Raw genomic sequence first — 25,939 nt, forward strand, 5'->3', positions numbered from 1 at the left:
CTTTGAAGTGAAATAATCTAGGAAACTGAAGACATGATTGCTCCTTCTTAACAAAGTATATGGTCAGTTAAATCTGAAACCTCAGTCATTTTGTTTGATGAAGGTCTGAATCTCATTTTTCAGACTTCAAAACAATACAGTAAACTGGCAAGTATGTCCAACTTGCAGCCCAGGGGTCACCTGTGGCTGAGAATGGCTATGAATGAAGATAGAAACAAAATCTGCTTTAAACATTATTAAAATGTTTTCACAGAGTTTTAAACTCAGTTGGTGTTTCTTGGGTGTGAGCTTTAAATCCCAAGGAGTTTCAATGCTTAAAGTATGGACATAGCTGAAAGTAAACACAGGAGTTACATCACACATTAAAGTCATGGATATGAGAAGTGTTTAGAATGTGATAAGGTTTTTCAGATTTGTGGATCCATAATTCTTTGGAAAACTTTCAGATTTCCTCTTTGGTGAAGAAATTTTAAAATTCATTAAAAAATAAACAAACATTCAGTCTTGGAATGCAATGAATATGAGGTCTGTGAATAATTTAAAATTCCACAAGAGTGCATTTGCACACAAAAATTCCATTCTGCAAGCTTCAGCTCAAGCATCTGGAGAAAAGGCAGCCAGAGCAATGGCTCCTGGGTCTGCACACAGCCGAATTTCAATCATATGACATTTACCTTGTGCTTCGGGAGCTGACTAACCTTGTTTCTTTAGCTTGTGGTAAATGTCATAGGATTAAGCATCTCTGCATAATCATGTTGTAACACTCAAGAATGATCTTACAAGTTCATCACCAACCTTCAGTGTTCAAATGCTCATTCTACATGGATTAGAGTTTGCTTTGAATAATCCATATGTGTGATGCAGTTTATCATTCCTTGCTTCAGGAGCCAATGATTCTCAGTGAAGGAGCACTCCTGAACCTGACTCTGCATCAATTTGCACCTGATCAAATTTTAGAAATGATAGTTTGGGGAGCTAAAATTAGGGGTCCTGAATTTCTGGCCTGCCTGATTAAGTGCACATTTGATTCATACATCTCAGGGGCCATGAGACATACAGTAGGTGTTAACTAGTGTTTAACAGGTCAACCTACCAGAAACATGATTCCTGATGGGGGAGCACCACTTGGCAAGGCTGTGGGAACATTGGCTGTGTCAACCAGTTGCTCCTGTCCTGTTGTTCTCATGAGTCATTTCTTCCCTAAGAACTTTTCTTCGCTAAGAATAGCTCTGCATGTTTCCCACTACTTGTGTGTTATCTCATGATAACATTTTATCTACTGGGCACATGTATCTGTGGATGGTCTAAAAGATGACTTTTCATTTGGCTATGTAATTCTGATATATAAAATATATACTGAGACATGCCTTATAACTGGATCTATTTGTTCCACAAGGACTTTGAACTCTTTTTTATTTAAATCAAAATAATTTCATTTATATAACAACTCTAGTTCCCTCTCCCTCCCATCCTCCCATTTCCCCTACCAACTGCTCATCCCATGCCCCATCCACTCCCTAGGGGAATCATCAATGTCTGACTCTTAACAGCCTGCCTTGTTGTCTTGCTCAGACTATTGCACACAATTATCTCACTTTCACCTCAGAGCAAGTTCAAACTAGACCAAAGATCTTTTGTAAATAGATCATAAGTTTGCAACTTTACAAGGTCAGACCCTCAGATGTTCAACCAAGATTACTAAGAAAATCATGCCAATTCTTTACTTGCCAGTCCACTAACAATCTGTATATTAAAGTTGCCACTGGGCAATGTGTCCTCCCTGACTGTTTGCAGTTTTGCTCCTATGTGTTGCATGATAAATAGCTCAGCTCCTTATCGCTTGCTCTAAGAATGTACTTTTGACCAATGAGAGAAATTTCTTTATCACTTCAAGTCTCCTGCAAGAGAAGACTTGTTAGAATAGATGAAGAAACTAGAAGAAAAAGCATGGAGAAGTTAGAAGTAAGACAGGATTATTAGAGTACAAACAGAGCAATAAAGAGCACAGGAAATAAAAAGCATGACAGAGTGTATGTGGAGTTACTATAGAAATATATTACCCCCTCCTTCTCCCCTGAGAAGCATTTAACCTTTGAAACCCAGGGTAGGGCCTGGAGCTGGTCTTTTAGCCCTTACACATAGACATTTTGTAAACTTTTTATCACATATACATAACAGGAAAATTGCTAAGAAAGTAAAGGGAATGAGAAAATTAGACAATTCTAATGCAACAGACTGTTGGAGTTGAATTCAGATTGCCTTCTGAAGACAATTATTTATGGCAGTATGGGGGCCGGTGGTCTCTGTGTTGGTACTATGAGGCATATGTAAGCATTACAAAATGGGTAATAGCTATTTCTAAATGATAAAAACTCTAAATATTATTGTCAAGAAATTAAACAATAGGCAATATATATGCATAATTACCTCCCAAAATATTGAAAAATTTGATGGGGAGGAAGGAAGGAAGAGAGAGGATGATATGTGTATGACAGCAAATTAATATAATATAACATTAAGCACAAACCTTACATTTTCAAGATTTAAAGGTACTGCTTGAGCAATAATAGCTCCATTTCATCGTGACCCATATATATCTCAAAATGCTAACATCTGGCATCATATAACAGTTAATAAAGTATTCACAGAAGTTTCCTGAATAGAGTAATTAAATTCAACCCATTAACCTACACATATTCAGGTTCCAAGTACTCTTCACTGACTATGGTTAATATGAAGAGGCAAACACAGAGAATGACACTCTGTTTTCATATACTGTACTACTTATGACTTACATGTCATTCTTGTTATGATTAGATATGAAAACCTCTTACACATAACCACCCAAGCATGGTCTAACAGCAGTGAATATAAACATAGACATATTTTGCTGTCACTGTGATTTAAGGCAATGAAGTCTAACTGAGTCGGGCAATTGAACTTTGTTACAAACTTACAGAGCTTCATCCCTTGGAACAAAACCAATAGACCTAAATAATGAAGAACACGGTATTGAGTAATTTAAAACATAATTACAAGATATAATTAACCTCCCAGAGGTTTGCATGAAATAATTGTCCTTTGAGATGTCAGCTTTCTCACACAAAATCTGGTCAGTGAAACCAAGGCAAAAATAACAAGTTGGACAAAAATGAATTTTGCATTTTGGCCCACAGGACAAAACAAAGCAGAGTCTTTGGGGTTTTGAAGTTGTGTTTGGGACATAATCCCATGCTAAGCACTTGTGAAGACAACAGGCAATTCTTTATTTAGGCTTTGACAGAAAATTTACTAATGTAATCACAGAAGCAATTTGTGGTTTTGGAAGCAGTTTTCAAGTTAATAAGCAAACACATTTCTGTTTGCTGCAATGATTGTTATTGTGTTTACTGAAGTGATGAGAAGAATTGAAGGCCTTAAAAGAATGAATGAATGAATTCACATATTCAATACTTTATCTAAAAATAACTGTCTAGGCTTTAGGAATAATTGAAATAATTAATGTTGAGATGCCATTTTTTAAAAAAAATTGGAAAAATCTGTTTCATGATACTGACTCCAATTTCTCACTCATCAATTAATTATAAGACACACACACACACACACACACACACACAAACATACTAAAGATTCGTGGTAAAACAATTAAAACTGTTTTTCATTTTATATAGTTAGAATCCCATTTAGTGATTGTCTTACTACCACTCTAGGAGTTATAAAATGTACTTGAAAGATTTGTCTTTACTGTATAGATTTTAAATTTTCAGAAAGGAGTGTCCTTATTCTCCTTTGGAGATGCTGTTTGTCATGTGATTTTGGCACAGGAAATAAGAACATCCTGTGCCCCAAACCTCTCAGTCAGTGGTTAAAAATACAAAAGTTATCTGGTCATTGAATTTAATTTTACATCAATATAATTCACATCCCCTCTCCTCATCCCACTTAAAAAATGATATATAACAAAAAACCCCACAAAAATATGTGATTTATTGGGTTGATTGATGCCTTCAATGTCTGAAAGCTAATCTTTACCTTCTTTGTGGATATGGACTGTTCACAATTTTGGTTGTATTTTTATTTCATGTTTTTTTATTTGATAACAGGCAGTTGATAACAGTAACAGGAAATAGGAACTCTTTTATGAAGGTGATTGTGGGAAGGGTACTAGGAATTTTAGGCCCTGGAAGCAATATTAGATGCCTCAATTAAACTATGCTCAAATGGAGTCAACAAGGAAGATTTAATCCAAACTACAGTGTCTAGAAAATAATAAACTACCACTTGGAAGCTGTAGATTTGCAATGGCATTCCATTCTTGAATCCTGAAATACGATATCCTTCTAAGTTCTCTTCTTTTCTTCTTGTTAATTTCATTACAGATCTTTTTCAAGTCACTAAGTAAGCTTTTATTGTTTGCTAGGTACCTGTAATGAATATCCTTATTCTAGGATACAGTGATCCTAGGCATCCTATCAAGACTATTACAATAATATAGAAATATCAAGGTGCCATGGCCTGGCCCAGCACTGCATTGAGAAGCTGAGAAATGAAGACACCAGCAAGGTTTTTGGGACAGAACGGTAGTGTAACCTTGTTTTAACACTGTCTGTGAGTTGTCTCCTTCTATTAACCCCAGAAGCTATGGTGATGTTTATTTGTTTTAATGTTTTACAACCACTTAAATGAATTTTCATTATTTTTAGTGAATAATTGTAAGTGTGGGAACCAGAGCTGGAGAAATGACAGTGTCAAATAAAGCTGAGCCTAAGGATCCAGGTTTTGAAAACTGACAGAACTGATGACATGTACTTAAGGTTCATGGAAATCTAAAGGAAAGATAGCTCTAATTTGCCTTGGATATAAAATAGGAAATAGTGACACAAGATCGTATGTGGTAATAGGACCTATGCAAGGATATAGTACATAAACTAAAATGACACTTAAAATATGTAATTCATCATATGATTTGGGAGATAAAGAGTAGATAGCATATACACAACATATGTGATATATTTTATATACCATGTGTATACTTATAATATCTAAATGAAATATAACTGTAAATATACAGATTTTATATCATTCATATGTACTATAGACATACAACCAACTATAGTGCTACAAAAGTTAGTACTCTGTGTGTGTGGTTGTGGGTGTGTGGATAGACAAGAAATAAACATAAACTTCCTTTTGTACATATATTTGAATAAATGGTGAATGAAAATCATGTATTACTTTATTTTCCATTTTTTGTATGAAGCACAATTAATTAACTCTCAATAACCTAAACACATGCAGACTATGGACTCATCCCTTGAAATCCCATTTAAGGTAGACCAGACAAATCTCCACTTGAGGGCAAAATTTATCTTAGATCTTATGCTTTCAAGATTCCTCACATTGTCCTTCATTAAAATACATTACCTATTTGAAGGAGTTCAATGAGCATGATACTCTCTTTACTCTTTTGGGAGCAAGATAGAAGAGCATCTGCAATATTATCTTTCAAAGCTCAGAAAAGGTCCAAATCCATCTGGTAGGCTCATAGCTGAATCTATGAATTTGCAGTAACTAACCAATGAATCTGCAAATCTTTTGGCCAGTCTTATTTCATTTGACTGTGTTACTTGCCTTATCTGTATGTGTGTATGCAATCCTGTTTAGAATATATATTTGGTTCTTTAAGTACAGAATGGTATCAATATATATGACAGAAATCCTTCCAAGTGTACACTTTCATCCAATGTTAGGTATTTGGGGCCCAATGAAGAAGTGAGAAAAATCCTTTCCATTAAAGTATTAATACTTCCTTAAGGTAACCTCTTTCAGCACCATTAGCAATTACAGTCAAGCTGACTACTAATTAACCTTTAAATATGGGCTTTAGGGTGCAGGTAGGTAAATGTAAGAGAAAGAATAAAATACTCTATTAGACCTTTAAAGGGGTAATTTCTCATGAGAATTTCTGAACTTTTGGAATTTTAATATGACCAATTAAGAGTTATCTTTACCCAAAGGGAAAATAATGGGGACAGCATCCCTCATGGGGCAGATTTGCTCCAGTACCCAGGAAAGTTTCTCTGTGATTTTAAAGGACAAACTCTCAAAAGGCTTTTAAGCTTTGTTCTGAATTTTCCAGAACATGACTGGGTCACTTTTAATGAGTGATTTCATATTTGTCTCTTATTTCCCTCCTTAACTTACAATCCAGTTTCCTATTTATACATCTATGTGTTTATAATTATATGGCATATAATAATAATAATATTTATTGCTTCAGTAAAATACTGATTTTTCTTATTATACTGAATCTAAATTCTGTAATTTCTCAAGAATATCAAAAATAAGAATGAACAAGTGTGCTTTCTTCGGAATCATTCTAGGAATAATAAAGTATATTACTTAATGGAGTATTAAAGGCAAAATTTGGGGGCGATAGGTAGAGTTATGAATAATGGCTTGCAATATTCTAAATTCTGTCTATTAAAGCACAATCTTCTTCTACAGATAGCACACAATATTAGAAACTATCTTATTTGGAGCTGCTATAGGAAAGCATAATGCCCCTCAGAATGAAGCAATACTCTTGTGTTTCTATGCTTCAGTTCACAGTAATTATAAACCACTTGCAGAAGTAAAATTTCATATATTTGAAATATTCAGTTCAGAAAATCGTTAAATCTATGATAAATGTGTCTTCTCCATTTGACTAGCAACCAAGGATTTTGAGACAATATGTAGAATGTTAGATTTCTTCATTTATCAAATTTATCAAATACTGTATCAACAAATCAATGAAAGCCATGTATTTCCTCTTCTCAGATACAGATTTTGCTTGAACTGAAGCATAATGAATACTAGAACATACAATAAAATAGAAGGGTTTATAGCAAATGGCAAAAGTTTTTCAACAGAATTTTGTACATATAATTAATAAATATACAATAAGATTCCACAGCATTGCATCAAATATCTAAGACACAGATATAATTACCACAAAAGATTTATATGTTTCTAAACTCAAGACATCTGGCTAGTTGATAACATTCTACAAATGTAATTAATCTTCTAATTTAGAAATACATTCCGCTGTGACAATAACTTACGTCTTGACAGTTTCTTCACTGAATATATTTATCAACAAATAGTTCATAAGATAAATAAGGATACAACTCCAATTGCAACAGAAAAATAACATGCATCCTTATAACTCACATGGATTCATCATCATATTTAAAGCCCTGTATATAAAAGTGTTCTGCTATGGGTGGAAGTACTCTTAATAAGGTATCAGAAATCCTTTAAAAAGCATGAGAAACAATGCTTCCAAGATGGAATCGTCTTCACTTTCCCCAAAGATGGAAAATTTCCAGATGTTAAATGTACTAACATCCAATTCATCTAACTAGCTCATAAAATCATTTCTCATTTCCTTAATACTGTTCTTATTTCCATAGTAAGAAGTACAAGCAGAGTAAAGACTTCTCTATATAGTTGATTCTGCTAATTCAGACCAGCTAACATATAAGTTTAATGCATATTTTATTGAGAGTACACAGTAGGTGTGCTGCAATTTGACTGTTAACATACTGAAAAGATTGGCCTTGATTACTTTCAGGTGCATAAACCTGCAAGTCTTTTTCTAAAGCAGGGCTGACCCACTTTAGCAAGGATTGTTGGCATCTATTATGTATATGGCTTCAGAGAACAATAGAGGTTCAATAAGATCTAAATTATGACTCTGAACCTATATGCTATAGGAATAAGGGTGCTTTTTCTGCAAAGTATAGGAATTGTGTAAATAGCTTTGATATATTTATTAGCAAACACTTGGAGGTGCACACTGCTGTGAAGGTGCCTGGGAACATTCTGCCCAGGCCACTTCTAGAGAAGCAGAATACACTAATTATAATTAATTCATCTCCTCATTAAATTGGATGCCCTAGGTATCCCTGACTAATAATTGTTAATCTTGTGTTATTTAGTCAAGTAAATAATCATCCCATCACATAATCCTGCTCGCTTTCCAAAATGATGACATTTTTATCTTAAGATGAAAATTCAACTATTTCTCCTTTAGTTATACTTTTTTCTGAGAGTTGAAAGTTTCAGTGAACAGGTTTTTACATAATCTTGAAGAATTTAACATATTTTTAAAAATATGATGAATGGAATAATTTTATCTTCAAAATAATTGAAATATTAATGTAAAAATGAATTTCATTCTTCCACATTTAAAGAGCCTCTAAACTCACATGAATTATAAACAAAGAAATGAGGGACAAGAGAATATTTAAAAGAAAGAAATGATTCAAATACCACTTAATTTCAAGCTGATAATGAATGGATTTTGTTACCTTTATAACTTAATTTATAATCTGAAATCAATATGAATTAAATTACACTTCAAATTAGAGAAAAGACAAAGCATATTTATGAAATACTATGTTTTTCCTTGAATTCAGACATGTTGCCTTAAAGATTCAAAGCTCATGGAATCAGTTCTATTGAACACACCACAGAACTATAGCCTTATGTATCTGTCATACTTTACAGACAGCGGAATACACTGAAGCTAAACTAATTACAATTGCTACATTTTCATTTACACGCTTAAACTTCTCACAGTACCTGTAATGAGGTGCAGGGTTGCCTCTTGCTTCACAATTTAAAGTTATCTTTTTATCCTCTGAACCAACATGGAAAACACTGTTGCTGGGCTCTTTGATAAACATGGGACCTTGTAAAAGAAGCTCGCCTGTGTGCATAGGGGAATAAGAAAAACATAATAAATGAAAGGTGGTATAAAGGGTACAGTCTAGAATCAAAAATGAAAAATAGTAACTGTCATGTGCTCTTAACTGTTCCTACTGCCTACCAAGTAGCACGCAGTGTTAACATTGCTTGGTTAAAGAGCACCTCTCAGTCCATTCTCAACAATAAGTGTAACCCCCACACCCCAAAACAGAAAACCACAAGAAACACCACTTATTAGTAAAAACCACTTCAGTCTGCAAATGAAGCTATACTCTTTACTTTCAACAACAATGCCCATATACTAAACATACTTGTTCTTTGGAGAACAAATTAATTACAGGAAAGTTTTTTTTATATTATGAACCTTTTTGCAAAACTAAAGATTAAATGAAATCCCATTGCTTTTCTTATAACATTTGAAGAACATGCACAGTTCAAGGCTGACCATGTTATTTTTCCACCATCAATGAAAAAATATCTAGGATTCACTGGCATTTTTATTGCCTTCATAGTAAATGACATAAAAGTAATGAAGTGCCTTTCAAAAAGTTTTCCTGCTTTCGAACTGCAATATTTTCTGTAGGCAATTGTCACACTCACACATACAAAAACAAAACTCTGTCTAATTGTACTAGGTGTTGGGAAAGGAGAGAAAGTGCTATCATGAAACAGCTATACAACTGAAATTGTGTATTATTTGAACATTTATAAAAACAAATTCATAGAAACAAAGTTGAAAATGGAACTCTTTCCCCCCCTACTTGGAATGTTCTGCTAAATTGAACAGGAGTTTCTAATGAAGAAGAGAGGGTAAAATGAACTAAAAGACTAAGAGAGTCTATAAAATGTAAGAAGACAAAGAAAATGAATCGAAAAGTAAAAAACCTCTGGAAGGAAGAACTCACATGTTAAAAATATACTTCAAATAGTAATAACACAAACAGAAATATTTCCAACAACAATGAAAATCATAATTTCACAGCATGAAAACCACAATAATCATTGAGACGAAGGACATATCAGCAACAAGCTTCAGGGGAAATCCTCAGAGCCCAGATACATTTAATCATTAAGTTGTGTTGAGTATGAACACCACAGTTCTGTCCAGTGTGCAGAACAAGAAAGCTAGACCCAATCATTGTTAAGTGACATAAGCCCATTCACCCAACATTTCAGAATGTCAGTCTACATTATAGAAGTCACTGTAGGGCTCATGTAAAGACATAACTTTGCCCATTTGGTGTTACCTCAATTTTAGGAACAGCCTTAGGCTTCTGTGAGATAATGCACGACATAACTAATCAGGGTGGCTTTGGTTTAGATGGCATACTAGTTACTTTTCTGTTTCTGTGATAAAATACTATGCTCAGGAAACTGAAAGAAAAAAATGTTTACTTTGGCTTATGACTCTTGAAAGATAAGAGTCCATCATGATGGACATGGTAATAAGCTGCAGGCATGCTGACCAGGGCAAGAAGCTGACAGAGAGTACATCATCAACCATCTGAACAAATCACAGAGAGTGAACTGGTTATACCAAATTCTACCTCCAGTGATATACTTCTAGTAAGGCCACATCTTCTATACCTCCCCCAACAGGGCTACCTACTGGGGACCAAGTGTTCAAAAATCTGTGCCTATGGCAGACATTCTTATCCGCAGGCATGAGTGGTGGTACTGGATCTGGGAGTCAGGCTAGCCAACATCTTTGTTGGAGACTGGACACACCAGAAAAATCAACCATGCGTTTATGGTTGAAAGAATTGAGTCTTAGAGCATCAAATGACCAGGAAACTGAATTCAGCCATTTACACAAGCATTAGTCAAATCAGCATTAACAGAACTGTAAAGCCACCCATAATACTATTATTTAAGTTTTCCTAGTTGGTAACACTATAGTCATTAAAGATTTTAATGCTTATAATTATTATTTAGTTCAAGAAAATGGTAGATCATGAAGTTTACTAATGGAGATGAGATACAATATAGACTTGGGAAGGTATTCAAGATGTGTTATTCTGCTAGTATAGACAAAGTATAATACACAGGCGTGTTACCAACTAGGAAGGTTATCTTAGCACGTCATAGTCACTACCTATACACTAAAGACAGTGCTAATTTTCAGGTGCTCTGTCCACCTTTTCAAGTTTACTGTGGTACAGAAGCAGCATGCATTCAGAAGAAATCACAGTTGGGATAAGCTGAGTTTCAGCATCAAGCCTCACTTTGAGGCACAAGTATGATCCCAAGATTACATAACTTATACTCTGTTTTGTTCCTATGCCGGGATGTTCACTGGAATGATGTGTTGGGGCATGTTCAACTTGCAGTGGGCTTACCAGTACATCATATCAGTCAGCATAGGTCAGCAGATACTTGTGTGCTTGTTAATAATAATTCTGCAGGTCCTAGAACATGGAAAACCTTCAACATTTGTCTGTCATGTATAAACAATCAAGTGGAATTGTTTATATTGATCATAATAACTCTGTATTTGGAAAATCCTATTTTTAAAATGGGCGGTTGTTAAAATAAGATTTCCAGTCCCAGACTTACTTATCTACCTTGGATCTGATTTTCTTTCAAAGCAGTGAGACATAGAGATGATAAATCACCCCCAAGAATGGCAATACAGGTTCTCAGTAAGAGACTTGGTACCAGATACCAGTCTTCATGGCTTTGCTTTGTGTCTATTTCCAAGAAATCACTGTATAATAAATACAGTTAGGCAAAAATTACCCCTTAGCCTGCTTTTTCAACTGTAATGTTTTAGGATAACACTGGAATTAATAACTTGTTAGAACACAACCATTGTGTCTGAAATTTAAAGATTACCAAAGGCATTTAAGACTACCAGCAGCCATGTGGAAGCTTCCAAATCTTTAAAAATTAGTAGAAATTAATAATAAAATGTTACAGGTTAGTCTGTACCTTGTGGCTAGACGAAAGACAAAAATCTACTCAGTCTTATTACACTGCGTACAATAGGAGTTGAGAGATACTGAGATTTGCTGTTCTATTCTCCCACCAGCAACATAAACTTTAAAAAAAGCAGATACTGTCCTTTGCTAACCATAAAGGAATTATGCAACATTTTCTTCAAAATGAATTTTGATCCTCAGAAGGATATATCCTTCACTCACATCGATACTCCTAACAATCTAAAGGAACCTGATGTGAAACAGAAGGTAGCCTCTTGCCTGATTAAGCACATTCAATGTAACATTTAGATTGATGTTTAACTTGACTTTTTGTGACAGGGACATTTTTTAAAATATGCCAGTCTGGTTGCAAAGCCCCATTTTAGCTAAAGGAAAGGATATATAACACTACTGAACAGGACAAAGAAATCTAAAAATTCAATCCTATGGCGTTCTCTCTCCCTGCCCTGGACACCTAACAGCCACAGGCAACTAAGAATAACTGTCTTTGAATGTAAGTACACACTTTATGGACTCCTAAGGTAATGTCATGTAAAAGACCAAACTGTACCCGATCAAATCTAATGGTCACAAGCCATGCAATTTTTATGAAGACTGACAAAAAGAAACAGGCAAGGGATTTCAAAGAGAGTTGATGTTACCTTTAAAATTCCTAGGGGAAATGAGAGCATATCCCACTTCTGCCCTGCTGTTTTATACCATATCTACATGAGAAAATATAAAAGAGATAGTGGAGCACCTTGAAATAAAGATAAAAAACACCAAAAGGAATAAGGGAGGCAATACTACTAAGCACAGAATTCAAGAGAAATGCATGAAGATTGGACTATTCCATTAACTTTCTAGATTCCAGACCTCCACAAACTGAGTACTGGCTTTGGATAAAAGGAGTAAGAGAGCATTTTATCAATTAGAGGAGAACTATTGTGGGCTACATTATTCTACAGAAAAAAAGAATAAAGTTGAAGACAGTTTTTTAGCCATAAGACACTCTTTGTTTGGATATTAGTAGTGTACAGCTAGGGGGAAAAAGAATTATCAAAACATACCACATTATATTACCTCAAGGTTATGGAAGGATAACTTAGCCAGTCTTATATAAGACATATCTGTGATAGATATTTGAATGTAAATCATGCAGTTTATGAAAACAAAACTACCCATAAAGGACAAGGTATTGCATTCAACTGGCCTCTGGCCATATTCTGATAGTATAAGCCTAAGAGCAAGATGGCATCAGGGGTGGCTTCATCTGAGAGCCATGAGAGAAAGATCTATTCTTATCTATACTTGGCATTCCATATGGTCATCTTTGCTTTATGACTTTTTTTTATCTTCTCTCTGTGTATGTCTCTCTAGGCCCAAAGTTTCCCTTTTTACTGGGACACTATTTGTGCCAATTGTATCACAACCTTATAATCTGACCATAATGATTTACATGTAGAATAGTGCCATTTGCAGAGAGGGTCCCATTAGTAGGTACATATGGTGAGTATTTCGTATACATCGTAGACTAAAGGACAGTAAACTCCAGTGCATGGCAGGGAACAGTCAAGATCAGACTACAGCTTAAAAAGAAGGGGAAAAGTGGCGTTTTGTTGTTGTTTTTAATTTGAAAAGAATCCTGCCCTGGATACTCTTTATTTTTTTTAAAGAATCTGTCAAATCAGAAGGGACTGATGGGAACTGGCAGCATCTTTTAGATGCTAAGATGGAGACATACATATGTGTGCACATTCAGGTACATACACACTCGCATGTATATATGTGTATGTGTGTAAATGAACACATATATTTAAGATGTATACTGTAACCAACACACAGAAGAAAGGGAAATGGCAATGAAGCATGTTTAAGATGAGGAAGATGATATAGAAAAAGAAGATGCTTTTTCAGGATTAACTTATTTGTCTATTTTTCACATCTGGAAACGTTAGAAAGCAATTAGGTTAATGGAAAAATCCTGTATTGTGGTGTACACTGTGTACAACCGTTTGCAAACCTGGCACCAATATAAATTAGTAACTCTCTAAACTTCTAAATTAACTGTCTACTGCACCAATCTTTATGTCCTTCTCTATCTATCAACAGGAAGACAACAAAACGCATGAAGAGTAACATTCTAAGTGCTAGAAATAAATGTTCAAATAAAAATAAGTTTTCTTGACACATGACCCTTTTTAAAAAATCAAGAATCCCTTTAATCTTTTAATCTAAGTTTGCTGAAGTAAACAAACAATACCAACACACTAAAAACCTTGAATTCAGAACCATTTACACTGAGGATATGTACTTGAATGCTGGGAGTAAAATGATGAAAGGACTCATCTAATTCTGTAGAATGATTCTAGTCTGAACAATAGTGAAATATAGTTAAAGAGTGATAAAGATTTCTGAGAATGCCCCTCATAGTATTACTTTATTTCAATAGCTATTTCTGACTGTGGGAAGGTTCTTTACAATTGAGAAAAAGGGATACTAATCAATGTGGAGTTATATTGTAAGATATAAATAATGAATTTGGAAGGACAAGAATTGAGAAGAAATAGTTTGAAGCTTCTGTAAACATAAAGGTTTACATAGTACTCTGTGCCTTTATTTAAATTTGTGCCATTGTATTATAAACTTGATCTCCAGTGTTTCTGTTCCCCCTGATACCCTCCTACAATTCCCAGAACAGAATTATCCCTTTCTTGCTGGATGGTTTAACAGCAATTTCTACAAAAAAGGATGCTATTGTGAGGTGTGTAATGTGTATAATATACCAGGAGAGTACAATCCATGGTCTCTGTATTATACAGGAAACAAAACAGTCATTTTCACATGCTATTATACCAGCCTTCACGGAGAATCTTTGAAATGTTCATCACAAAAGTCTCACATCGTGTGGGAAAGTTCATTACTCAGCTCCTCTTGAAACATGTTTTTACTGTCTCCCTCTCAAAATTTTAATAGAGATGATTCCATTTATGGTTTTTATTCCTTTTCAACAACTTTAGGTCAAAGCCTTAGAGGCTTACCCACTATTCCCCTAATGTATTTTAGAAATAATGTTTTCTATCAAACTCTAGTCAATGGCCATTGTTTCTATGAAAACATAATTATACGGAAAAGAATTCCTATTATAAAGTGCTGGTGATCGAGAAATGACTAAGAAGATATTCTCTCTGGTGGTTACATTTTGCTGTATTTCTGCAGTTATAAGCTATGCTACAAAGGAATATCATCTAAAGTCAATAGAAGCCAGTGTTTTGTTTGTAATAATCTAATTATCTGAGTGTTTAAAATGCCAGTCTCACCTGTGTGTGTTGGTAGTGTATATACATGCACATATGGACGACAGAGGAATATGTCAGATGCAATGCTCTGTCACCCTCTTTCTCCTCTCAGGCAGGGTTTCTCAATTAACCTCACTGTCCTCTTTCCTGCACACGATCCCCAGCATTGAGGCTAAACGTGCATGCATACACATCCATACTTGGATTGTAACTTAGTTTTCTATGAGTAATTTCATCTGACCTCAGATCCTCATACATGCACAGGGAGTGCTCTTACCTGCTGAGCCATTTTCCTACACTTAAGGAACAATTACTTGCCCTCACCTCACTTCTCTCACAAACATATATCTGTGTTCATATGTTTTCTATTCCTAGGTGGGGATTAAACTGTGCTCTATGTTGGATAGGGTGAAGATACGAGGAAAGATGACACCAAAGGGAAACTTTCCCAAATTGTGTCTACAACTAGTGACAAGGTAGTTTCTCAAAATACATAGAATCACCTGCTTTAAGGATTTTAAGTGACCCATTTATATACAATATTCAGTTGCATGCAGCAAAACACGTAGCTCATAAAATACTCTTTCTGAAGTATAACAAATATTTAAATCATTCTGGGCAGTGACTTTTTTCTTTTTATTCTATCCCCTATATTCTATTCCACCCATCCTGCTTCATCCATCTCTATTTCTTAATGCTAGCAGAGGGGGAGTGAATTGAGGAGATGAGGGGGAGGTCAGATCAGGCAATGGGAGGAGAAGGAGAGGGGAGTCTGAGATCAGGATGTAAAATAAATGAATCAATTTAATTAATACAATTAAAATAAGTATCACCACTCATCAATATATTGCTTATTATGTATGTAAGTATTTTGTGGTGTGTGTGGTCTGTAAGTGTACAAATGAAGTTAATAATATTGTACACATATATGTTTGTGTATCTATGGCATGTGTAAGTGTCAAAGGACATTGGGCACTGGTCTTTGTCACTCTCTACCTTATTCTTTTTAAATAGAACCCCTCACTGAACTCAGAGATACACTATAAAGAGCCCCATAATTCTTCCTGCTATAAATCCTTACAATTCTGGACTTACAAGTGTGTGTGGGACACACCTATTGCTGAGAGCTGAATTTAAGTTATGAAGCAAGCAGTCTTACCCACTGAACAATTTCTCTAGCACTTTCATCGGTACAGTCTCATTCCCAATTTGACAGCCACTGGTTCAGACACATGCTTCTGTTGCCTACATTATTGTCAGATATTATTGCTTTTTAGGGGAGTGGGTGATATTGACTTACATATAAATAAATCAAATCATGGTAACGACTGAAAGTATTACACCATCTATAAGTTGAAAATGGCCAAACAGGTTCCAAAATACAAGAATCTTTTCAAAAACCACTGATCTGCTGTTCTGGGCAGTTTGGGGGAGAAAAGAAGAAAGGTGGGTTTTAACAAAGCTTTTACTTAAAGAGACATATTTTATTTTAATTTTCAGTGCTTCCTAGGATGGAACTGTCCCTCCTCAGTATGTTCTTGGCTGATGAACATTCATGTTCTCAAGCATCAATATCACCCATTGACTACTAAGCCCTATGTGTCACACTGCATTTACTAACATACCCAACTTCAAGGCAACACAAAGCCACCCAAACAAAACTAGTCTCTATAAAATTATTGCTCCTATAAGGATATTGAATGTTGGCACAGATGACAGATAATTGATCTTTGAAGTTAATATACTTTCCAATTTTGGAGAACCTATGGGCAATAATGCAAGAGCAACACGAGGAGCATGAGATGAGCCTGGGAAGCTGTAGTTGGCGTTCTCACACATATCCTTTCTTAGCATTAACATTCAGTAGCCATCTCTTTCCATTGTTAACTTACAAAGCTGGCTGTATGTCTTAAAAGTCACAACATATTCATTACTATATACTACAATCACTTAATTTTTCACTCTCAAGGCCAAATCCTGGGTTTTGTGCCTAAAGAAGATAATAAGCACATTTAACAGACATAGATACACATGTAAAAGTTGTATAAATTTGAAATATTGGTTAATGATCATTAGACTGCAAGTCAGCTTCTGTGTCTGTATGTGTGTGACAGCACCATTACAAATTATTTTACCTGATCCAAGACTGACCAGAAATTGCTAGAGGACAACTCTAAGCAGATACTGTGCCTGCAACAAATGTATGTTTATACTATAAAATGATTCATGATAAAAATTACCTTCTTACACAGAAAAGCTAAGTCAATGTCATATGTATGGCTCTTCAAAAAAATAAGAAAGGAAAAGAAAATATAATATACTCGGAGAGTTATCAACTGTTGTTAGTTGGTTGTTTCTGTTTGGCAGTGTTCAGGCTCCGGGTCACGCTCACCCAATCGACTCCCTTCCGAGTACAGCAAATGTGGTACTACACAGGAGTAGCTTTGCTGGAACACAGGCATAATAGCACTCTCAATAGCGACAGCACTCCACTAGTAATCTATTGCAGAACTGAGTGCTGATGCAGAGCCCCATTTCTGGGTTTTAATGACTTGTTTGAAAGTAGCAGCTGCCCTTGCCATTAAAACAAATAGAATGTGAGAGCAGCCTTTCTCCACTGGGCTGCTTCAGTAGACAGACCTTGCAGGAAGTCTGTTGTGGCTATTTACTTTCCAGAAGTGAAGTCAACACAAGGGTCTTGAAAAATACACTGAACCCTCTAGAAATCAATTACAAGAACCATGAATTCAGTTAAAAAGTAACAGACATGCAATCCTCCTTTATTGACTTATTTTCTAAATTGATTATTCCAGGACAGAGCGCAATGAGATGTGGTAGTGTCCACTGCTTATCTTCCCCCCAAATCTTCCCCTGTATCTCCCCCACCGAGATCCCACTCCCAATTCATGCTCCTTCATTTTGTAATGTCCCGTTCATGTACAAGGGTGTGAGGCCATTAACTGGAGTGTAGGCAACTATTCCCTATCTGGTGTTCAAAGCTCACAAGCAATTCTTCCTTCAGGTTAAATGTCCTGGAATTAGCATAAAATGGCAATACCCAGACTAATCAACTGACTGTTAACATTTACCTATTATTTCATTTATTTATTTAGTTATTTGTTTATTTATTTAGTTAGTTTCATATGTATGTGTGTTTTATCTACTTGTATGTTTGTCCACCATATTCTTGTAGAGGCCAATTTGTCTAGAAGAGGGCATGAGAACTCCTGAAACTAGCATTATAGATGATTTTGAACTGCCTTTTGGGTATGAGGATTTGGATTCAGGTCCTCCGGAAGAGCAGCCAGTACTCTAACCCACTGAGGCATCTCTTTGGCCCCATCTTTGTTTTTCTAATCTCGTGCTTTGAATTTTGAGTTTCTCAGATAGGAGTTAAATTATAATCTCCTTCCAAGAGTTTTCAAATCTGAAATTTTATAACTATATGAAAAGAATATGACCTATCACCACTGTGTAGAGTCTATGATTTTCAGAGGTGCAATTTTTGGTCACTGGATCACATTTACTCTAACACTCAGATTTGGACTATGAAATGTCCATTTACACATTTGAAGATACTGACACAAAGTCAAATTTAGACTTCCAAACAAGAAATAAGCAATCCCCAACTCAGCAGGGTAGAAAGTACTCTCTACTTCAACAGACCTCAGCCCTACAGAGAGTGAAGCATGCATGGATGTCAGAGAGCAATTCACTTCAAATGACTGAAAAAATGACTGTGTTTATCAAATAAGTTGCCCTGGACTGATTTACTCTGTGTTATGCTTGAAATCCTTTGCCCTTTTTCTAAAGTACAAAGTCTGTTTTGAGATCAAAGCTGAAAATAATACCACTTTAACAGAAATCAGTTCAGTAAATTGGATTACACATAACCCAAAGCCACAGTTGTATATAATTTGGGTGTAGGCTATGTCTTTTATTCTTCAGTCTATGCCCTTTGTACCCCATCCTGGAATAAGAAAAATATATTGAAATTGAAAACATGATCAATACTTCATGCAAAAAATCTCAAAAAATAGTCATTCTTTATTAAGAGTGTTGAAAAAGTATGTCATGTCTACTTATGAGTGAATACATTGGTCCTGTCTCAAGGTAATGTGATAGACTTTGTTGACTCCCCATGGGAGGCCTCACGCTCTCTCAGGATGGGTTTGGATAGGGAAAGGTGGGGAGAACAGGAGGAGGAGAGGGAGGGGGAACTGGTACTGGTATGTAAAAAAAAGATTGTTTAAAAAAAGAAAAAGTGTGTAATGTGAGTATTCCATGTGGTTTTGAATAGTGATGAATCAAAAAGATTATATTTAGTGACATATGACAATTACATGAACTTCTAATTTTCATTTCAATAAATTAAGTTTCACTGGAGATCAGTAACCCTCATGGGTTACTTGTTCCACATAAACATCCACAATGATGGTATTGAGTAGTTGTGTCAAAGACCACTCAGCCTAAGAAAAGTGAAAATATTTATTATCTAGAATGTTTTACAAAAGTCTGTTAATCATTCTTCTTAGAATGAATGGGTTGCTAAAAGCTACTGTAATATTGGATCAAAATAAATATGACTATCCCTCAATATTTCCTTACATTTAGGCTTGTTAGCCAATATCTTTGGGACACTCAGTTATAAACTATAGAAATTATGTTACTAGGATGACATTTTTCATACAAAGACTAGCAGTACTTTTGCAGTGAAATAAATAGAATTTGACATTAGTGCATATTTTTTTGCTTTATGTTGCGTCAAATTTTGAAGTATGTCTGAGAAAAGTAATTTAAGAGAAAGTGGTATAATAAATGGACTTATTCATCACAGATCTGAATCTCCATGTGAAAAAATAGGAGGGACTAGTGCTTCACTTTATGTGGACTGAACACTGGTACCTGTGTCCAGTCATCTAGTTTAGTGAACAGTTGTAAGTATTATGCCTAAGACAAAAGGTGGCTGTTAATCTGTGGAGGGTAGAAATTTTATCAAAAAAACAAGGTATGATGTGGGAACATTAATAATACTGGAATGTATCAGTTCTCAGTGGAAAAATTCTCCCACACCTTGAATCCAAACTACTACGAAAACTCATTAAAATAATCAGGTAAGAACTTTCAAAGACTTCAACAGCATGGAAAATGTACAGAGTCTTATTATACTGCTATTAGCTAAATGTTTTTTCTCTATTCTCCTAAAGTAGTAATAAGTGCTAAAATGGGAATAATTTAAGGCTACAACACTAAATATTCTGAACTCTTTGCATGACACAACAAAGCAAATTTTAGAAAGCCATGTTTTGCCACATATGTGTCACAATGAATGTTATCTCTTAGGTGAAATAAGATGTTCACTCCGGAACCCATGCCCTACATTGTTCAGTAGACAGTGAATTACATTGCTCACATAATTATACTATATCTGTTGCCATTGTGTTATATGTTTGCACATATTTGAACTTGAGTGTCACTTGCATTTGTACATATGTTATTAGATTGGAAAATTCTGTTTTCCTACCCATCTGGGTGTCAGTAGAGTACTGTATCAATCTGCAAAGGGGGTTGTTAGTAATAAAAGTTTATTTGGAGATTAAGAATCTGGGAGTCTTATTTCAAAAACTTAGAAGTAATATAGAAGTACACATAAATGCTTCCATGAACATTTGAAGCTCCTTAGGCGGCATATGAAATGGCTGTTCGTGTTGGGAACATTCTCAAAACAGAATGAACCCTTGAATTTGCCAGTGTAGAAAAAGGAAGTGCCACACCTGGAATTTGGGTGCTATTTAAGTGATGCATTGATTTCATTAGGGCTCTCATGCCCATGGGTGACCTAATCAATGTCACAGTGGCAGCAAATGATCCTAAAACTGACTGGATTCCTTAATTTTAAACATTGGTGACTTTCACCATTTTTCCTTGTATGTAAAATTGGAGAAGCAAATAGAGTTCACAACTCTGCAATAAATGATGTATAGATATTAAAAACAATTTATAACGGCAGATCAAACAATCATGCCCTTAAGCCATCACACTGTGAAACTGTACAGATGAAAAACAGGGCAAATTCCTCAGAAGCAACCCTGTACTTCTTTCTATTGACTGTCTTCCATAACATAATATTGGGGCTTCCATGATCATATAAATTCAAGTAAAAGAATCGAATAATGCCAACCCTGTCATGAAAGCACATAACAAAGAAACTCAGGACAACTTGGAAGCCAGATTATCTTTGGAACAAATGGATTTCTCTCACTTTTATAAAAAATTAAATCATCAACATTACCCTTACAGTAAAGACATATTTTTTTTAATTAACAGCTAGAAATATTAGTTTTGTCTCAAGGATCCTGATGAAAAAGAAAATTAGGTCCAGATGGTATAAAGAGAAAAGAAATTCAAATACATACATAGGAGTTTAATTCTTTAGTTGTAGACAAAGATTTGAAAAGATAGTAAGTTTAATGGTGTGCCAGGAGAATAGGATTTTTTATTTTTCTACAGTTTTAGATAATATGAAGGGTTTTTTTCTTTCTTTGTAATCACGGATTATCAACAATGTAGTATGCCCAAAGAAACACTGTTAGCATTTAGATTTTTCAATAGTAACAAAATACTAAACACAGATTTAACAGGTGTTTTTTTGTTTTTTTGTTTTTTTGTTTGTTTTTTTTTACGAGACAGGGTTTCTCTGTATTGTTTTGGAGGCTGTCAGACTAGCCCGGCCTTGAACTCACAGAGATCGGCCTGACTCTGCCTCCTGAGTGCTGGGATTAAAGACGTGTGTCACCACTGGCTGGCCAGATTTAACAGTTTTAATCTCATTTATCTCATAAATTAAATACAGAGGGAGAGCAAGTAGTTGACCAAATGGACCTAACAGAACTCTACTGAATATTTTACCCAAACATGGCCAGACTCACATTCTTCTCATCGGCCCATGGGAGTTTATCAAAAATATCCCATATACTGAGACGCCAAGAAAAACTGAACAAAACTTATTGAAATAACTCTATTTCTTCTATCTGATTACAATAGAATAATACCTGTTTTCCAAAGCAGAAGAAACCCAGAAAAATACAAAACATCATGGACAATAAACAACAAGGTATTGGACACTGAAGGAGTCATGGAAGAAATTAAGAAGGAAATAAACATAGAGCTTTAAATGAAAATGAAAACATAAAATTCCAAATCCTCTGGCTACTTAATCTTATATTTTTAAAGTATTTATCTTCAATATTTTGAATAATGGGTGGAAAGTATCAGCAAGAATTACTTGAGCAATACATAGTACATGCTCCCTGATCTTTCAAAGATGTCCATTCCTCCAGAAGGAAAGGCAAGGCAAGTATGCACAATAGCCATGAGGACAGCTAATCAATATGAACTTCATCAGACTATCAAGCTAATTCAATCCTCCAGCTATGTCCAAATTTTGGACACAAGGTATGATATTTTACCCACAAAGTACACACTCAAGAAGCATAAATAGCATTACCAAAACACCTTGTAATATGTTTTAGTAAGTCTTCATTTTAAGTTGATTAATTCATTTATCTTTTTTATTTACCCTTCTCTCACATGCTACATCCCAATGACTGCAGTTTCCACTCCCTCCTCTCCTCTCAGTCACTCTTGAAATCTCACTTTGAAATTTTATTTGCATCACAGCATATCCATGCTATACAGGGTACAGGGCATGGTTGGACATGTCTATGAGCCACAATAAAGAAAACCCTAGCCAGCTACCTACTGAACTTTGGGGTTTTCTGACTTAAGAACAGCTCCATCTGCAAGAAAGAACCTCCCTTCTATAACCTAAACTACCAGGGAAGTTCTGCTTCTCTTCATTTAGGTAAGGTTACTCATCTGGAAGCAGTCAGAAGTGAATATACTCAAAAATATTTAAATATTTCCAAAAGTCTACTTCCTGATAATCTCCTTTGTGTACACACACACACACACACACACACACATCAGTGTCTACACACACACACAAACATACACACACATACAGAGAGAGAGAGAGAGAGAGCTTCCTCTCAACTAGTTGTATGTATCACCTCTTTCTATACCCAGTGTCAAGTAATAGTCATGCAGTACTTTGCTGCAAAAGTATCTATAACACTCAGTATTCATAAAAACCTTAGTGTAACTTAATGGCCTAGAATGAAAGTTCAGACAATCTAGATAAAAATCTCCTCTGTGCTACTAACTACCCGTGTGACTTAGATAAAGCCCTAAACACGCAAACCACATTTCAACACAGCCAGCTCCAGAAACACACACACACACACACACATATGCATATAAATACATGCATATATATTCATGTAAGTGTTACTCAATGTTATTAAAGTAATATGAGAATTAATATATTTCATATGTTCACCAAAAATTATTCCTCAAGGGATGAAGACGAAGCAGAGGATATAGAACCTTCCTCATTTCAGGGAAGACAAAGACCAGAGTTTGGAACCCAAAGACCCATGTAAACACTGGGTGGGCATGGTGACCACCTGCAACCCCAGCATTTAAAAGGCCATTCAGGCTACCTAAGACTAACCAAATCTCTGCGCTTGAGGTTAAACTGAGAGGCCCTGGACACCTAATATCAACATTGTCCACAGAGAAGAATATGTGCACAACTGAACACATGTGAACATATATCCATACACACAGCAAACATACACATGCAAAGATATATTCCATGAGGTTATACATTCCAATAATGTAGGGCTTCCAAGGTCAAACACATTATTTCCCTCTATTTGCAATTCTGAGGTTTCACCTTCGGTCTTCCTCCTGACTTGAGGAACTTATCAAGTCTTTGCCTAGTGGTTCTTCACCTCTACACCAAAGAATGTCATCTAGTCTTCATCCTTTTATTTAATTCTCCAAATATCACTTTAATTTGTTTCAGGGATTATATTCACTACTTAAAGAATCCCCCCATGGATCCCCTGCCATGACACAAGTAGATGCTGATTTTGATATAGAGATCTGGTCTTTGGTGTAGACAGACTCCATCTCCTGTCATTCAGATACGCTTCAACCACTTCAACTCTATGAATGTCTTAAACAGTTCCAAATCCCTATCTCCTTTCTTGTCATTTATTCTCTGTTAATTGCTTCATTATCTTCCCAACAATTTCAAACTGCAAAAGCTCCCTTCAGCAATCTTCTCCCTCACTTAAAGTAATCATGCAACTGCTTGTCACGTTTGTTCAGTTTTGACTTTCTCATTTTTCTCCTCTTCAATGTTATCTTTCTATACCAACTGTCATTGGTGAAGCACTGTCATATAGTTATTTCCTAAGAATGAAACAATTCCTCCTTGAAGAGTGGGGGTTCCTTAAACTCAGGGAGCTATCAAAACTTATAAGACTTTGGAGCCGAGCAAGGTACATAATTCAGAAGGTCCCATTTTGGGGTATATATGCAAACTTCACATGATAAGGAAGGAAGACTCTCAGTGGAGCTAATTTCAAGTAAGGATCCAGATTTCATGGGCCCTACACCATGCCAGGGTAGGCTTTTAAGTGACAAAACTGCTTTTGAATTATCCATGTTACTGTTAGAATCCCTAAAACACTCAAAGGTTCACCAGGATAAACTTGGCTGGAACTGTCTTTTGATCTGTCATCACTGCCCTAGATGGGATCAATGGGGCTGTTTTCCTATCTCCCCAGTAAGAGTCATGCAGCAGGCATATAATTTACCACTCAGGTGATATTTAACAGTATCCTCCAAGCATCACTTCTGTCTTTTATCCTTCCACTTTAGCCTATTAGCACCCTATTGGAGCAAAGCTAAAATGATAACTAAGACACATCAATGTTTAGGCCTGACATCTTTCTTTTAACCCATACTACCAAATACAGTTTTGTTCATGATATAAGACAATGTTAATTTTTCTAATTAAAAAAGGGAAGACAATATCAATGAAATTAATTTACTGATGTGTGTGTAACTAAAAATGTGCAATCGTATTATTTAAATATGTAATCTATATACAAACTTTTAATAATGTATGTTTTATCCTTATCTTTGAAATTCAGGATTACATTCATGGCAAATCTCAGTTTTGTCTGACTATATTCAAGTTCTCAGTGGCCCCAGGCATAACTGCCATAGAAATAAAGGAAGACCTTCAAATACAATGTCTGGATTCAAAACCCAATCTCCACTAAACAACAGTGATAACCTTAGACAAACCAATAATACATCTATACTTCAGTTGCTGCCTATGAGGTAACAAGAAAATTATCAACTTCAGAGGATTGTAGTTTGATTTAAATTATCATATTCATGGATAGACCTGTATGACATCAATGTTAACTGAAATAATCCAGGCACAGGAAAACAAATAGCACATAATATTACTTATTTATTGAATCTCAAATAGCTGTGCATATTGAAGCAGAGCATAGAACAGCGGTTACCCTGGACAGGGGAATTCAGGGAGAGGCTGGCACAGTTGAGTGAAAGAGCCTCGGGTAGGCAGGAGGACACTTTTGGAGCTGTTTTGACCAGAAGTACACAACAGTATACTGAAAAATTCACAAGAAAGTAGTCTATAAATATGAGGTGATAGATACATTAATAAGCCTTTATAACATATATATATAGTTATCACACATATTTGTGTATGTTGCAACAGTAGAAGAGTTAACTTGTATATGAGGGACCCTGGGTTCAAGTGTTAACACTACACATACACAAAATCATTCCATACCATATACATGCAATTTTTGTCATTACAAATAATATTTTTATATTGAAACCAATCAAAAGCAACTGTATGAGCAAGGATTGCCACACAACAATGTTTAAATATACATTAGTAATCATTTTTACTCTAAATGTTGTTCTATGCTAGCTTTGTATAAATTAGAAGAACTGAAGTCTGTGGTATATTTTTATCTAAACTTAACTTTTCTGTATATTGTC

At 35.3% G+C, this 25,939-nt stretch overlaps 1 protein-coding gene across 1 annotated transcript in view; it reads right to left on the reverse strand.

The window, feature by feature from the left end:
• Positions 1-25,939, reverse strand: part of Cntn3 (contactin 3) — a 373,360-nt gene that overhangs the window by 254,962 nt on the left and 92,459 nt on the right. The window contains exon 3 of the mRNA XM_005071216.4: positions 8,632-8,758. Coding sequence (XP_005071273.1) covers positions 8,632-8,758 — 127 coding nt within the window. The remainder of the gene's footprint in view (positions 1-8,631; positions 8,759-25,939) is intronic.

This window comes from Mesocricetus auratus, unplaced genomic scaffold (assembly GCF_017639785.1).
Source record: "Mesocricetus auratus isolate SY011 unplaced genomic scaffold, BCM_Maur_2.0 Super-Scaffold_100676, whole genome shotgun sequence".
NCBI lineage: Eukaryota > Metazoa > Chordata > Mammalia > Rodentia > Cricetidae > Mesocricetus > Mesocricetus auratus.